The 18,097-nt window shown below is 44.8% G+C and overlaps 1 protein-coding gene across 1 annotated transcript in view; it reads right to left on the bottom strand.

Annotated features, from left to right (window-relative positions):
- The window catches only part of PCSK2 (proprotein convertase subtilisin/kexin type 2), a 104,441-nt gene that overhangs the window by 33,489 nt on the left and 52,855 nt on the right, over positions 1-18,097 (bottom strand). Inside the window, exons 3-5 of the mRNA XM_060272426.2 lie at positions 9,463-9,576; positions 8,396-8,504; positions 6,051-6,088 (exon numbers count right to left, since the gene is read on the bottom strand). Coding sequence (XP_060128409.1) covers positions 6,051-6,088; positions 8,396-8,504; positions 9,463-9,576 — 261 coding nt within the window. The remainder of the gene's footprint in view (positions 1-6,050; positions 6,089-8,395; positions 8,505-9,462; positions 9,577-18,097) is intronic.

Genomic DNA, 18,097 nt, shown 5'->3' with positions numbered 1-18,097 from the left:
AGTTGGATAGAACTGAACAGATGGTTGGTTTGGTATAATTGCACTAATGGGGGTACAATATCTGCTTCAGAAATGAAACCTATGTGATAGCCAGAGTATCCTCAGCATCAGGGAACCAGCAGATTCCTCTCTAAGAGTCCTTTTGCACTGGGTAGGGTGCATGGAGACTTGCTACTTAGGGTAACCTAATGTCAGTCAGATGCTATTCTGGCCCTGAATTGCCTCTTAGTTCATTCTCAGGCACTGTGAAATGGTTCCCATGGAATACGGAGGTGGCATCAAAGACCTTCAGGTTTCAGAGGTTCCTGTCTCGGAGCTGAGCAAGAAACTTTGAGCACTTCAAAAGTTTGAATGGTCATTACACATTCACCCTGGGGTCATCAGGCACTGAGATTGTCAATGGCAAGATCAGAATATTTGGGGAGAAGTTCCTGAGATCTTCAACCACTGATGATTTCTTCGTTTCCTTTGCTATCTAGGAGCTGAATGCTGAGAACCTTGGGAGAAAGCTTCCTTGTTTGAATAAAAGAGTATCATGTAAATAACACACCCCAGATTACAGCTTGTCTACAGCAGACCAAGCAGCCTGTTAAAATGTGTGGCTGTGGCCAAAACTCTCGTTCTCACCTAGACTTTGTCACACTTTCTGTGGTTTTATATCCCTGGACTTCAGACACCTCTTCCTCTCCTCTCCTCTTTCCTCCCAATCCGCCCATCCTCCCTGGACTATCTCCACTTTATACAAGCAACAGTGATAAGAGTTGAGATGCATCTATTGCCACTCAAAAAATGGAAAGCCAAAAGTCTTTCCCAACAGTTAGGCGTCTCTCCTTGCTGGACGAGAAATGCCAAAGAAAGAGAACAATAAGAACTTCTGCTCTCCTTCAGCTCTGGAATGGTGGTTGCGCAACAGCAGCTGCATCCATGTGTGGTTGTTGCTGCCTTATATGAGGGGTAGCCAACTGTCATGGACTTCCCCCAAGGGAAGAAAGCTAAGAGTTAGGGGATTGGTGGTGGGATAACCATGAGTGGTAAGAGGTAGAATAAGAAGCCAACTGGGAGGAGCAGGTGTCAGAAGCTGAAGAGCTAACAGGGTTTAGTCTGCAGCAGAGGAAAGTCCAGAATCAGAGGCAGAAATGGAGGTTTGGGGTGGGGGCAAGAGGCAGAGATGAGGGCAGGCTACTGAAGAAGCCAGGGGGTCTCCCTGTCCTGCTGTGACCAGCTCCCCCCCCCAGTCTCCCAGAAACTGCAGAGGTATGGAGAGGGCAGAGCAAATGCAGGCAAGATGAAGACGTCTCATATTGCTTGGAAAGGAACTGGGGAAGGAGAAGATTCGCAGAGCTGTGGGAAGGTGGGGACCTTCAATCCTCACAACTGTCTCATTGGGGCAAGATCTACTGGGAAGAGTTGCTGTGCTCACTAGGCCTGATCTGCGTTGTTTCTTTGAATAGAGTCGATTTCACTGACACCTTGCGAGTTCATGCTGACCTGCTCCTGATACCCCCACCCTGACACCAACATATGCCCTCCATGTGTTGTCAAATCCATTCCTGGCCATTTGCCATGCTGACTGGGGCTGACGGGTGGGCACCACTCCATAGAGCAATCCCTGCCTTACACCACATTGTAGATCACCACACTGGCAACACCTGCCTTCACCAAGCCAGGCTTTAAGTCCATCCAGCTCCATAATGTCTAGTTTCATGACAGTAACATTGCTTCATATAGGGGTCTGTCCCAACTGCCTGAGATATTTTGACCGGACATCTCAGGGACTTGAGCCAGAACTTTCAACATGGGAAACATGCCTTCAAGCACTGAGTTATGCTTTTCTAGACTTTGAATATATCCCAGTGGCTACTGAATGCTCTCAGCCACTGGTACCTGTTGTTAAGAACTCCATTCTAGGCATCTCCCGAGTATAATTAAAAGCCATCTTTACATTTCTACATTCTACTGTCATCTTTATTTAGAACAATCTATTGTACATCTCAGCACACCTCCGGTGTTGCTAGAGGGAATTCAAAAGGGCAATTCTAAATGTCACCCATCCTGCACAATATTTCACCAGCTCTATTTCCAATTTTCTTCTCTTGGCTGTGTGTGCCTTTTCTTCCCACTCAACAGAAGGTTTCTCATGGGGCGACTTTGGAGCTGTGTTAAATCATGGCAAGCATGACTCCATCTATCCTCAGCCTGACTCATTGCAGCAGAGAGCCCTACTGTGCAGCTGACATCAAGTTTGGGAGTTTTATATATGGGAATTCATAAACTTTGCAAACTGCTGGACCATCTATCATAGACGAGAGGGTAACCTAATCATGACAGACCATATCCCTTTTCTTGGTACGTTTCTTATCTATTCTATATACCTATTCTGATCGCTTGCTGATTAGAAGGTTGGCAGTTCGAATCCCTGAAATGGGGCAAGCTCCTGTTGCTCTGTCCCAGCTCCTGCCAACCTAGCAGTTCAAATGCACACCAGTGCAAGTAGATAAATAGGTACCACTGTGGCAGGAAGGTAAACGGCATTTCTGTGTGCTCTGGCTTCCGTCACGGTGCCCCATTGCGCCAGAAGTGGTTTAGTCATCAGGGCCATCTTAAGCATTTCTCACCACGGCGGGCGGGCAGGCGCAGCGTCGCTGCAGCGGGCGCAGAGCGCGGCACCCCCTGGCGACCCAGCGCCCTGGTGCCCTGCACCACCCGGGCTTGCCTTAGAGCCGGCCCTGTTAGTCATGCTGGCCACATGACCTGGAAAAGCTGTCTGTGGACAAACGCTGGCTCCCTTGGCCTGAAAGTGAGATGAGCGGTGCAACCCCATAGTCGCCTTTGACTAGACTTAACTGTCCAGGGGTCTTTTACCTTTTTACCTATCACATTTACCCTTGGCTTACATTTTACTTCTTCAGATAGAGTGAGATACAACCTCCAGTCTCCTCAAGCCCAGCCCGCGGTATAATATTTCCTTCCCTAACGTGAAAACATCTTGAAATTGTTCCTATGCAGCAGGCAATTATTCTGCAAGTGTGTATGTACTGAACTGTTGCAAGTTGGCATAGTTCTCTGTTGTATTCAAGTCCCCATATGACTCCACATCTAAAATCAAAACAATCACCCTCTTCAAAGCCTATACAGTATCAATCTGGCATCAATCTAAAGCAATCAGACTTCGCTCAGTATACCTCTGCTCTTGCCTGCAATTACTCAGACTCCAACACTGTTTTGAAGAACTCTTTTGTGATGTCCGTATGCCTTAATTTCCCAAAGTAAACAAAAGCCCTGCATCCCTCTGGGATGAATCCATCTCTAGACGCCTCATTCATTGTGTGCTTGGTCTGAAGCCTAGTGATGCGAGCAGAATGACACAGGCGGACTCTTTTTTGCTTTGCTCCCCACCTCCCTTTTAGCTCAAGAGGCTTTGGAACGGGTTCTTATGTGCCTCAATCTTGTTATCAATGTTATCAGGGCATTGACACTGTAAAACCTATCGAGCCAAGAAGGCCTTGCTTGATTTTTTATGCAAGAAGAAATGACACGGTTGCATCTCAGCTAATGATTTAGGAGAATGAAAAATGGACCGTCCTGTATCATAAGTAAATTTGAATTCTCCCCATAAATATCTATATGCCATTTTAATAATAATATTTAAAAAAACACTAGTAAATTTTGCCAGAAGATTGCCAACTGACAAGAAGGTGTTAGTCTGGGGTGCTCTTGTTTTTTTAACAGAAGCTTAATTTGAGGAAATCAACTTTTCATGTATGAGAGCATGACATCTGTAGACTTAGCATCTGTTGGCAATGCTACCCATATTCCCTTTTTTATGCATAATTTCATTCACTTTCTGAGATTATATCTGCAGCTATTTTGTGCCAAATCATGCCATGGATTCATTAATACTTTCTTCCACCAAAAAGGCTTCCAGAGCAGATGGGAACTGGAGTCCTAAAAATATCTGGAGGACCACAAGCTCCCCACCCCTGTATTAGATCAATAACCAATCTCTGCTCACAGGTTTGCAATCTAAAAGGTATGACCTCCCCACCCCCCACCCCCACCCCCAAAAAATGGTGGTGGAATTGTTGCATACAGTAAACTTGTTTCAACAAAAAGGTTATCTCTGCTGGGTCTCACATAGGCCTAATGACGGCAAATATGAAGAAGCAGAAATTGATAGTGATAGTGATAGCTCAGAAAATTATATAGATGTAATTCCATGTAGTAGTCATAGAATCTTAGATCATAGAGCATAGAATTGCAGAGCTAGAAGGGGCACTGCTGGTTATCTAGTATAACCCCCTGAAATACATAAATAACCACATTCAAAATAAGCTGTTTAAATAATTCCACCCCTCTTTTTCTCAGCTCTTTTTATGGAAACGAGTGCCTTAGGTCGCCTTGAAAATGGAGGACAATAATTTTCAGAATGCATTTTTTTTACTATACTGCTTGTGGTTTCTTTTGTTTCTTTTGAGGGGGGAGCTGCTTCTCAGAAACTGGCAAAACCAATGAGATGCTGAATTCCTTACAGTTCAGCAGCTTGAGGCTCCATTTATAACAAAAGCTATTAAAAAGTGAATTCAATATGGTGACAAATTTGAGCCCCAGTAGGGGACAGGAAAAGACCCACCAATTATGGCAACAGAGTAAAATAGGTAAAGGACCTCTGGACAGTTAAGTCCAGTCAAAGGTGACTATGGGGTTGCGGTGCTCATCTCGCTTTCAGGCCAAGGGAGCCAGCATTTGTCCACAGACAGCTTTTCATGTCATGTGGCCAGCATGACTAAACTGCTTCTGGTGCAACAGGACACCGTGATGGAAACAAGAGCACATGGAAATGCCATTTACCTTCCTGCTGCAGACGTACCTATTTATCTACTTGCACCGGTATGCTTTCAAACTGCTAGGTTGGCAGGAGCTGGGACAGAGCAACAGGAGCTCACCCTATCATGAGGATTCAAACCACTGACCTTCTGAACAGCAAGCCCAAGAGGCTCAGTGGTTTAGACCACAGTGTGACCCGCAATAGGAGGAAGCTTACAGGCAAAGAAGACTGAATCCTTCTTCCTTCTCTTGTAACAATGGCAGTGTTCCCTAGAGGCATAAATGCATCTTGCTCTTGCATGGAAAGTTGTACCGGTAATCTCAGTGTACCACTCAGGACTTGCTTGTCCTCATATCCAGAAATGGTCGTGATCTTATGCTGTAAGTCAGGCTTCCTCAACCTCGACCCTCCAGATGTTTTGAGACTACAATTCCCATCATCCCTGACCATGGGTCCTGCTAGCTAGGGATCATGGGAGTTGTAGGCCAAAAACATCTGGAGGGCCGAGGTTGAGGAAGCCTGCTGTAAGTCTTTATGTTCATATATTCATTCACCCGAAGTGATTCCTAAAACTGCTTTGAGGTTTGGTTATAGACAACTGGTATATAAATATTGAGGAATAAATAATAATAATAAACCCATGTAACAGGAAGACTATTATATATTATTTTCCAAATTGTGACATGATCAATTATTTCCATGTTATTTATTTTCATGAGCTTTTACCATCACTGCAGGTCCATTGAGGACACGTGTCTTTGGTTCCCCAGGAGAAAAACCCTCATCAATTTTCCAGGTTTCTTTCAGATTCCTCACATTTTCAAATTATTCTTCTACCATAGCTTTCTAGTCTTCCTCCACTCTCCTTATTTCTTCCCATTCCTATCACACATGTTGGGGGACTATCACGCTTGCAACCGCATCATGAAAGCTGAATTAGGAAACACTTGTGGATGACACAATTTCTAATGTCGAGAATGAAAGCTCGTTTAGAGCTTGGCAACAACGTAATTTCCCCTGTCAACATATGTCGCTGTTTTGTTCCATGCATCATAAGGTCACAGAGGTGAATTTGTCCGTACCCACCATGGACTTTTACTTGTTTTATGTCCCAGTCTTATTCATCATCGACATCAACAGCATAATTATGTGGCAAACACGCCCAGTGGGTAAACATCTCCTCTAAAAAGGATGCCCAGAACAACATAGAACATTGTGTACTCACGTAGTTTGAAGCCAGATCTGGATGAAGGTAATCAATGCCTGCCAAATAGATAAATAAAAGACGGCAGATAAAACACAATCGGCACATTACAAATGAAAACAGCAAAATAAGAAGAAGTTTTGGATAGCCACAGAATTATACTGCTCTGCATATAAGCATGCTGCAAGGAAGAATGTCATCAGATAAGTGCGTACTTTTAATTCTTTGTTATTTAGACTACTATTAAATGTTACATGTGTGATTGCACGAATCCAGAAATACCTTTGGGATATGAGACAGAGGTTAGGGCTGTAATTGCTACGGATTAGATCAGACATCCCCAAACTTCGGCCCTCCAGATGTTTTGGGCTACAATTCCCATCATCCCTGACCACTGGTCCTGTTAGCTAGGGATCATGGGAGTTGTAGGCCAAAACATCTGGAGGGCCGCAGTTTGGGGATGCCTGGATTAGATTTACCAATGGCCGTAACAACCTCTCAAAGGGACATGTTGACAAGCCACAAACAATTCTATCAAGGCCGTGGGTAATATAATGAATTGAAAAAGATGTTTAAAATAACGCTAGTAAAAACAACAACAACAACAACAACAACAACAACAACCCAAAAGTTCTCCTTTTGGGAATTTTAGGGACAGAACTACCCAAACTGTATAGAAATTTATTCATGTATGCGACTACAGCAGCAAGAATGTTACTTGCCCCAAAAGGGAAAGAAGAAGTCCCAGTGAAAGAAGAATGGATACAAAAACCAGTATACCTGAAGGAGCATCTCCACCCCCATCGTTCAGCCCGGACACTGAGGTCCAGCTCCAGGGGAACTTCTAGTGGTTCCCTCCCTGCGAGAAGCGAGATTACAGGGCACTAGGCAGAGGGCCTTCTCGGTAGTGGTGGCTGCCCTGTGGAACGCCCTCCCATCAGATGTCCCAGGGAAATAAACAACTATCTGACTTTTAGAAGACATTTGAAGGGAACTTTTTAATGTTTGATGTTATATCGTGCTTTAAATATTCTGTTGAGAGCTGCCCAGGGTGGCTGGGGAAACCCAGCCAGATGGTAAACGTAAAGGGACCCCTGACCATTAGGTCCAGTCGCAGACGACTCTGGGGTTGCGGCGCTCATCTCGCTTTACTGGCCAAGGGAGCCGGCGTACAGCTTCCGGGTCATGTGGCCAGCACGACTAAGCCGCTTCTGACGAAACCAGAGCAGCGCATGGGAACACCGTTTACCTTCCCGCTGGAGCGGTACCTATTTATCTACTTGCACTTTGACGTGCTTTCGAACTGCTAGGTGGGCAGGAGCTGGGACCGAGCAAAGGGAGCTCACCCCGTCACGGGGATTTGAACCACCGACCTTCCGATCAGCAAGCCCTAGACCACAGCGCCACCTGTGTCCCAATATTTTGTTGGGAGCTGCCCAGGGTGTCTGGGAAAACCCAGCCAGATGAGCAGGCCATAAATAATAAGTTGTTGTTGTTGTTGTTTGGGGGGAGGGGGGAGTTTCTATCAGCAATGTACTACAGAAGTCATGTTTCATATCTGAAGCAAACAGAATTTAAAAGCTTGCTAGAGCCATGCCCAGGATTTTCTTGTATCAGTGAAATTGGTATAAATCTATGGTTTGATTATTAGATGGCATGAAATACTATGCCTGCTTTAGATTCTGCTTGCTCCCTCCAGTTAGCCAGGTCACATACATACCACTTCTGTGCTCAGTCACTGTGAAACGTGACAAGTCACTCTGTGGGCCCAAGTAAAATAAGCCAGGGAGCTACAAGGCATGTGCAAATGGATGGGGTGATGGGCAGACAAAAGGAGCATCATTACCCCTGTAGTGTGTCTCTATTAACAATGATAGGTCCCTGTGGATCTGTTCCAGCACAGTTACATGGTTACTTATTTTTAGCAGAACGATAGAACACTCACAGCACAAATTTGAAATGCCCTGTAATGTACAGTGAGGCAGGCATTAATATATCTCACACGTTGCAATATAAATGGTAACATGTGTGTTTGTGTGTATAATTCTTCTAAGTTGCCCTAAAAATGCAGAGCAGATTTAATGACAGAATTTCCTCTTTAAGAATCAACTTTCATTTCAGTTCTGCTGGGCAAAACAAAATAAGCTGACAGCTGTTGTACCTGAACAAAAATAGCGCTACCCATAGCACATTTTTGAGAATTATAATTATCCATGAATTGTAACCCAGGGGAGCTTTCTGTAGATTTCCTCTTGGCTGAAGTGAATCTCTTACAAAGTTCTCATTAAAATATCCATGTTTGGAAGTCTTGCCTTATTTTTAAATCAGATTTCACACTGAGAGTCATGATATTTTAGTTCACTTACCATCATCCATAATTCCTATAGTTACACCTTTCCCTGTGTAACCCAGCTCCCAAGCTTCAGCTACATTCAGATCGAGTCCCGGAGTCCCATCTGCTTGCCCAGTGTTGATCTAATGCATCAAAAAAAAATTAGAAAAAGAAAGCACAAGAGAATTATTTGCTTGGCACAAAACAGACTGTTTACATCCACTGAGAGTCTCTTTGATCCATCTGCTGCAAGCTAGCCTTTGTTTGCCTGGGAAGGAGGTACTAAAGCCAGGAATGCTGGCAATAAAATAAGAGGTGTTTAAAAAAAAAAAGATTTGGGTGCAATGGGACTGATGCATTCCATTGCTCAGTCAGAATCAGAGGTTTGCTCTAAAATCTGGTTTGAGTGACAGATCAAAGCTTGTGATCATGCAATAATAAAAATGGTTGTGCCTCTGGACATGTTGAAGGTTAACTTGTATCAAGCCAGACCATTGGCTTATTTAACTCAGTAAGGGACCCCTGGAGAGTTACGTCTGTCAAAGGTGACTACAGGGGTTGTGGCACTCATCTCTGCTTTCAGGCCAAGGGAGCCGGCGTTTGTCCACAGACAGCTTTCCGGGTCATGTGGCCAGCATGACTAAACCACTTATGGCGCAACGGGACACCGTAACAGAAGCCAGGGTGCACAGAAACACCGTTTACCTTCCCGCCGCAGCAGTACCTATTTATCTACTCACACCAGAGTGGTTTTGAACTGCTAGGTTGGCAGGAGCTGGGACAGAGCAACAGGAGCTCACCCCATCACAGGGGTTCGAACCACTGACCTTCCAATCGCCAAGCCCAAGAGGCTCAGTGGTTTAGACCACAGCACCACCTGCGTCTCAGTATTGTCTACATTAACTGACAGCAGCTCTGCCGGGCTATCTCTGTCTAGGCAGGGCTGTCGTTGGCAAACCATCCATTCAAAAGAGCTTAACTTTAGCCTCATCGTGTGATTGCTATATTCTTCCATACCAAGACATGCTTGAGGACTGCAGAAATTTGAAATTGCTTTCCTGATGTGTGCATGGAGAGGGATGGAAGTTCACTGTTGCTTACCAAGTACCACTGCTTTGTAAATAAAGGATCGTTCATGTTGATGTCTATTTCATTGATATCTCTGTATCCTCTCTTCCTCCTCCCAAAGCCTTCTTGCTGCACTGCCTTCTTCACCTGCAACAATAATGTTATTAAAAGGTTATTACCATATCATTGGTATCTGTAGAACAAGAAGGGTATTGCCTTGTTGCTTACCATCTTGTACTTTTGTTTAGTGCAAGGAGGGCAGAGATGGAGCAGGAGCACCTCTCTTCCCCTGGTCTACGCTGCACCCAGGAGATGTGTGGAGGTAGCTTCCTCAGCCCTGACCCAATTCCACCAGGGCGCAGCTCCATTCATGGATCAAGCCTCACCCGGGGGCATAAGCAGCAGAGAGGAGGAACTGTGGCAGCGGCATTGCCGCGCCTCTCCTCTGCTGGAATCCAGCACGCAAGGAAGGCAATGACAGCCCCTGTGGGGAGATCCTCCTCACACTGCTGGCTATGTCGGCAGCTCCTGCAGATGGTGGGCCAAGAGTTGCTGGTTTGGGCACATCACTGGGGGTTGTGCCCAACAACCTCTCCTCTCCAGCCTCTCCTCTCCTGCCCACTGTCCAGCAGCCGCTACAAGCTGCAAAAGGGTGGAGGCCGGCAGTGGTGGCCATGGAGAGGCTCGGCCAGCTCATCGTCCTCCCAGAGCTCAGCAATGGTTCTGGAGGGGGGAAAGCAGGACAATCTCAGATCCAAACAGAAGCCAGGAATGCTTCTGTGAATCTGAGATGTCCCAGTAAAATCGGGGCAGTCAGGGATCTGGTCTTCCCATTTCCTGTTCTGGAGTTATCTCAGTGAGTATTGGTGTCCTGTTCCATTCTGCTACTGATCTACATCCATCCATTCCCAATACCCCTTTCAGGAAGTCAGATTCACACATATTATACCAGTTACACCGTTAAATACTTAGCTTCTGCACGCACACACTTTTACCCTTCCTCTGTGTTTGAAGCACAGGTGGGCTACCATCAGCTCATCAATCCTTGTGTTCAAACACAGGGAGTGAGTGGGAGCAATTCTGGGTAGAAAGGAAACAGTTCCATAGAACAGCAACGGCCATCCTTGTTGTGCTTGGGATTTCCATATTAAGTGTTCTCAGGCTTCGTGCGTTAATAGTCAGCAGAAGTGGGATGGCATAAATAAATGGAGCACCGAATCATTAAGAGGTGATTCATCTACGAGCCCCATGTTTGTGCTCTTTGAAAAAGGGGTACCCAATTGAATTAAAACTGGAAAACCTACAGCTGGCAAAAGAGAACACGGTCTTTTCAGAGTACCTAATTAACCAGCGGAACATTACTATGTCACAAGGCTTTATTGAGGTGGAGCGCTAAGAAGGATTCGGAAAAAGGATTAAAGCTTAACATGAATGAGGATTTTATGACTATGGTGAAGAAGGTATAGAGAGAATGAAAGTGCAGCTGCCAGGTTGGGCAGAAGCCAACTGTGGATGGTTTTAAAACTGAGCTGTATCAGCTTCCTAAGGTAAGCGACGAGGTTAAAGCTCAGGACTTTCGTGTCCATAGCGTATTCATTCTGATTTCTTTCTCACCCTGCCCCAAGGAGTTAATGCTGAGGTGTCAACAGGCACAAAAAAGGGAACATCTTTATAAGCCATGGCAATGTACGGTTGACAAAACTCGAGTTGAGCTCTACCACTGATGGTGCAGGATTGTCCCCCCTCCCCCTCCCCACACACAATGGAATGTCTGGTGAGCCACAAATTCCCGATAAGATTTGTGTCTATTGGCATCTATCCATTTATCTGGTGCCCTCCAGATTATTGAGCAGTACAACTCCCATTGTCCCTGACTAGCCACGTTGGGTGAGGTTGATGAGAGTTGTTATACTTGGGGAAGGCTACTGTCCTATTAAGTGGGAAATCTTTGAAACAACAAGGCCATCCAATTCCCTGGGAAGCTTTCAAGGATAGCAACAGAGCTGGTTTAATTTATTTTTTAAATCTGGGAATTGGTTTTATTGTCTTTCAGATGCTTGCCTTACTGTTTGCATTTTTGTTCTTCTTTTCCAATTATGGTATGTTCTATTATTATTGTTGCTGCTTCTGCTTTAACTATTGTTAGCCAGATGGCAGGATGCATTCATAAATAAATAAATTAAAATTATGCAATGAGATTGGTTCTGTCATTTGAGTTGAATCCTTACAGTGTCGGGGGGGGAGTCTCATACTGTACACATGGCTGCTGGGTTGCGTTAGAAAGTAAGGAGAAAAATGCCTTAGGGATGGAGCCAGTGGAAGGATCTCTTAAGGTATTGGCTCCACTAGGAACTAGCTCTGTCTCTGTGGACTCAGCTATACAGCTGCAAATAAAACATTTTAGGTCCGTTGTAAAGTGCAATATACAAATGTGACACTAGATGGCAATGGTGAGCTATGGGAAATTCAATCTATTTTTCAAAACATTTTTAAAAAAAAGCATTTTCACAGTATTTTTTATATGTGCGTAGATTCCACCTGTATGTATTGTTTCATATTTACAAGGCACGAATTACTGTGAACAAATCAACAGAACAGAACTCAAAAGCACCCTTCAAAGGAATTATGGGGTTGTGTTGACCTTCAAGTGGTTGTACACTTGCAAACTCCCACTGATAATGCAGAGCTTAGGGCAAGATTTGCATGGATGCAAATTGTCTTTTTTTCTGCTTTGGTTGACTTGCGAACCCTATACTTTATTTGATGTTTATGGTTTGCAGATCAGAAAAAATGAAACTGGGGATACATTACTAAGTAATTGAGAGACGTCTGTCACCCAAAACACATGGCTCTGCCCTTGGGGAATTCTCAACAAAGCATTGGTTACATTAGCTATAGCTCCTGGGAGAATATCGTTCATTAGACTCAGCATTTTCTGATAATCCAGGATGATATAGGAATGTTTCATCAAAAGACAGGAGATGTTTACTTGATAGCTAGGAATCTCCCTCTAGCTTTTGGGCTGTGAAACCTGCTATGATCCTGCAGAAAGTGACAATTGGCAGGAGAGGGCTGAGAAACAGCATGGGTCTGGTTTGCAATATGAATTTAAAGAGAACCAAACGAGGAAGCAAGAGGTGTGGGTTGGTTAAAGCATCTCCAGATTTACTTGCTCTCTTTGGGACACAAAAGAAGTATCTGAAGAAGTGTGCATGCACACGAAAGCTCATACCAATGACAAACTTAGTTGGTCTCTAAGGTGCTACTGGAAGGAATTTTTGTCTTCTTTGGGACACAATTCAGGATTGTTTATTTATTTATTTTATTTAAATTTATATACTTCCCAAGGAACCAAGAAGACCAAAACTTCAACAAAGAATGGGGGAAATTTATAATTTATGTTGGAGACCATTTTAAGCAAGATGAAAGCGCTAGCAGGATTGCGATAACACTTGTAACGTAGCAAGAACTATGGAGACAATGGAGTTATATAAAACATGGACTATTGAAAATGAGGCAGCAGGAAAGGTTTGATAATGGGGGGAGGGAAGGGGGGGAAGTCCAGAGATTCAGAGGAATCTCTTAACTGTTGTTTTGTATGGTTGTATTGTTATAATTTTGTATATGTAAAAGCAAATAAAAAATATTTCGCTCTCTCTCTCTCTCTCTTTCTCCCTTCATCCAAATATCAAAGGGAAGGGTTTATGGCATAAAAATGCAAAATGAAAACAAAACAAAACAAGCAAACAAATAGAAAAACCAATAGCCTTGGCAAACACCTTGATGGTTAAGAGCAGTTCCACAATAGAACCAGATTCTTAGAGGGGTGGTGGGCTCACACTTATGGGAGATCTCCAAGCAAAGAATGCACCAGCAACAGACAGGCAGGGCCGGCTCTAGGGGTAGGCTGGGTGGCGCGGGGCGCCAGGGCGCTGGGCCGACAGGGGTGTGCGCGCGGCGCGCGGCGCCCACCCACCAGGGCAGGAGCGCCGGAGTGATCTCCGCACCATGGCGCCAGGGCGCCCGAAATGCTTGAGACAGCCCTGCAGACAGGGGTAGATTTCCAGCATCAAACAGGGGGTAGGACCAGAGGTATGTTTGTTAAGCAGGAGAATGGACTCTAGTGTTTATTAACTCTTTATTCTCACATCAACCCTGTCAGGTGAGTTATTTTACAACATAGCAGCTGACTTCAGATCAGCCGAGTTTGAATGTGAGCCCTGATCAAAGGCCAGTACACTTCCTTGGTTATCGACACGGCTTTGTTAAGAAGAGTACACTTGTATGGTACACAGATGACGAGAAATAGCAAAGTGGATTTGCAAAAATGTGGGGGGGGGTCCTTAAGGCAACAACAATACTACTTTTTAAACACAGTCGTCAAATTCAAGATGTTTAACAATGGACATTGCATACTTGGGTTTCAGGTCTACACTTAAAACATCATATATGTGTGCCTATTCCTATGCCATTTCTGTTTAATAATGTAATCTAATTCACTGTTGCAGTCCCCATATTTAGAGCTCTCCCTCTCATCCATGCCTAGATCATTAACAAACGCCTTGCTGTGACTCCATTAGAGAAAAGGCTCCACATACCTCAGAAGATAGCCTCGTGATTATAAAATACCAACAAGGAAAAAATGACACCTAAGTATTGAGTTTTAATATACTTCCACTTAGGCATGCTGCATAAAATAACTGGGATGCTAATAAACCAGCAGGACAGTGAGGCAGAACAAATTAACAAATTCATCTATCGACTTCATGACTACTCCGGGGGGAGCGCAAGCATCATAACATTGTAAACTGAAAGCATGCTGTGCGCTCAAAGGAGTGGGAAGAAAATAGCCTCTGCATCTTAAGGCAGCAACGTGAGCAGGGCTGATGAGCAGGATTGGCTAAGAGCATGGTCCTTCCTGCCTTCAATGTGCTGCACTAGGAAGGGTGATTCCTTCCCCGCCCCCCCCCCCGCCCCCAGCATTATTCCCTTGGCTATCTTCACCCAAGCACCAAATCCAAATCCTACTCTTTTATTAAGCAAACGACGAAAGAGAGAGAGATCCCCATTAGCACTGTTGCCTGGGATATGTGTGTGAGCTTGCTTGTCAACATATTTGCATTTGCAGACCTTTTTTTTTTGGCCGTAACAGAGACAAAATTATTAATTTGTTTGTTTATTTATTGAATCTATATACTGCCTTCTACCCAGAGGTCTCAGGGTGGTTCACAAAATAAACTCAAGATATAAAAGCACAAAATACATAATAAAAATAAAAGCAACAACCCAATAACAACCTCCCCCCCCCCCAAAAAAAGGAGAAATGTTTTAAAAGGGCATAGGGTGTCAATTAGATCAACAAAAGGCCTGGTTAAAAAGGAATGCTTTTGCCTGGTGCCTAAAGGTGGCACTGTGGGTTAAACCACAGAGCCTAGGGCTTGCTGATCAGAAGGTCGGCAGTTCGAATCCCTGCGATGGGCTCCCAGCTCCTGCCAACCTACCACTTTGAAAGCAAGTCAAAGTGCAAGTAGATAAATAGGTACTGCTACAGCGGAAAGGTAAACGGCGTTTCCGTGCGCTGCTCTGGTTCGCCAGAAGCGGCTTTGTCATGCTGGCCACATGACCTGGAAGCTATACGCCGGCTCCCTCAGCCAATAACGCAAGATGAGCGCCGCAACCCCAGAGTCAGTCACGACTGGACCTAATGGTCAGGGGTCCCTTTACCTTTACCTTTAAAGGTGTATAATGAAGGCACCAGGCAAACTCCCCTGGGGAGAGCATTCCACAGACGGGGAGCCACTGCAGAGAAGGCCCCGTTCTTGTGTTGCCACCCTACGGACCTCTCGAGGAGGGGGCACACTAAGGAGGGCCTCAGAAGATGATCTCAGGGTCTGAATAGGTTCATATGGAAAGAGGAAGTCCTTGAACGGTTTAAAGCTTTATAGTTCAAAACCAGCACTTTGACTTGGGCCCGGAAACTAATTGGTAGCCAGTGCAGTCAGACCAGGATTGGTGTAATATGCTCAAACCGTCTTGCTCCAGTGAGCAACCTGGCCACTGAATTCTGCACTAGCTGAAGTTTCTGAAGCATCTTCGGAGGCAGTCCTACATATAACGCATTGCAGTCATCTAACCTTGAGGTTACCAGAGCATGGACAACAGCAGTTAGGCTGCCCCTGTCCAGATAGGAGCGTAGCTGAGCCACCAGCTGAAGCTGATGGAAGGCACTCTGGGCCATTGAGGCCACCTGAGCCTCAAGCAACAGCAAAGGATCCAGAAGTATCCCCAAGCTATTTATTAAACTTATTAGTTGATTGCTACCTAAAAGGTCTCTGAGCAACTTACATTTAATGCATAAACATAAGCGGATTTTTTTTAATAACAGGGTGAAAATGGCCCTGGGGAATATCTGTTTCACAACACATCAGGAGACTAGGTGAGCAAAGCAGGAAGTCTGGAATGGAAGAAGAAGACACTAAGCTATCTAAGAAAAAGATAGGGTTAATGAAATCAATAATGAAATCTCGCTGGCTTAAAACTTGGCTAATATTCCTGTCCCTCCAGTTCCATTTGCTTCTTCCACTGTTCCCCATTCCCTCCAAACAATGTCCAGGGTCCAGGGAAAGGCTGCTCCCCTCCATCTTTGAAGCCTCTCTGTGCTAAAATAGCCTGGCCTGAACATGCAGCAGATGGCGTAGCAGAACGGAATGTGACTCTTCACACTATGGGTGGAAGAGGCCACTTTTCAGTGCTCCTCATGTGAAAAGAAAACAAAGTCCTCTTGGAAATAGAAAACTAAAATATAAAAGAGAGAACAGTGTTTTTTCCAGCCCTTTCCCTGCTGTCTCTGCACTCAAAAATACAAAAATAAAATTGCCCATGCATTCTATCCTCCCACTGCAAAATTATTATCCCTCATTTCTGCTGCATGGGTAGACCGGGTGGTTCTCTGGGCTCAACATCACCATCAATCCATTTCTGAGAAGGGTAAAAAGCTCCGCAATACCACAAGCATATACACAGACTTTAAAGGAGTGTTCAAGAACTAATCACTTTTATAAACCCATCCTCCTCCCTGATCAATTTTTACTTTGTTAAAAGCCTTGTAAGACCCGCAGTCTTGATTTTCTGCAGTTTATTGGTATGATTGGTTGCGGTGCTCTTTGAAAGGCTGTGCCGCCAGCGAGTCTGCAAAAATCAATACAGATCACAGATGGGAATACATTGGAGGAGCAAAAAGTAAGGTAGCAGGCAGTCACTGTTAAGCTGCTGTATTTGACATCTAGAAATCGGGTGTGTTCACAAACATCCCCCCCCCAAAAAAACACACACAACCGCACTGCATGTAACCTGAGCCAGACTATGGTGAACCATAAATACAGACAATTAGATGTCCGGGGGGGGGGGGAGGAAGTTTGGTAATGTGACCACAAAAAAATAGGATGCCATATTGCTCTGCAAACACAATATCAGTGTTCAAAGTCTGACCAAAAAAAAGCTGATGATTTGCTTTTATTCTTTTAAAGCAGACCTGCAGAAAGCATGACCCACCAAAGGTTTTTTGTTTTGTTTTTTAAGGTGAAGGACCCCTGGATGATTAAGTCCAGTCAAAGGTGACTATGGGGTTGCGACATTCATCTTCCTTTCAGGCCAAGGGAGCCAGCGTTCGTCCACAGACAGCTTTCCAGGTCTTGGTCCTGTATACCTGAAGGAACGTCTCCACCCCCACCATTCAGCCCGGATACTGAGATCCAGTGCCAAGGGCCTTCTGGCGATTCCCTCATTGCGAGAAGTGAGGTTACAGGGAACCAGGCAGAGGGCCTTCTCAGTGGTGGCACCCTCCCATCAGATGTCAAGGAAATAAACAACTATCTGACTTTTAGAAGACATCTGAAGGCAGCCCTGTTTAGGGAAGTTTTTAATGTTTGATGCTGTATTGTTTTAATATTCGATTGGGAGCTGCCCAGAGTGGCTGGGGAGACTCAGCCAGATGGGCGGGGTATAAATAATAAATTATTATTATGTAGCCGGCATGACTAAACCGCTTCACAGCGGAACACCATGATGAAAACCAGAGTGCACAGAAACACCTTTTACCTTTCCGCTGCAGCAATACCTATTTATCTACTAGCACTGGCATGCTTTTGAACTGCTAGGTTGGCAGGAGCTGGGACAGAGCAATGGGAGCTCACTCCGTCGTGAGGATTCGAACCACCAACCTCCCAATCGGCAAGCCCAAGAGGCTCAGTGGTTTAGACCACAGCGCCACTTATGTCCCACCAAAGGAAACACAGCTCACCTTCAGCAACATAAGGCAGCCCTCCAGGAAGATGAATAGACTTCCTCTTTCGGCCACTTGCTTGGGAGTCAGAAATAGATTTATTCAATTTATGTATCCTTTCACACAAAATGAGTCCCAAGGCAATATACAGGGAGAATATGCAATGTACAATACAACAAAATGAATGTACAAATAGTGCTCATCCACACACAAATGCGTGCACACACAAAATCATCCAACATAATTAACACCCCAACCACAGAGGCTGGCTATCAAGAACTGGGAATACCAGAAGAACATGAAAATATAACCACATGGCTAGTGATCACCTGTGACCTGTTAGTACACAACATTTGGAAGCCTGGCAAAAATAGCCCTACACAAAAT

The sequence above is a fragment of the Zootoca vivipara genome, chromosome 3 (genome assembly GCF_965207765.1).
Source record: "Zootoca vivipara chromosome 3, rZooViv2.hap1.1, whole genome shotgun sequence".
NCBI lineage: Eukaryota > Metazoa > Chordata > Lepidosauria > Squamata > Lacertidae > Zootoca > Zootoca vivipara.
The sequence above is the reverse complement of the archived record's forward strand: the minus strand, read 5'-3'. Positions and strand labels throughout refer to the sequence as shown.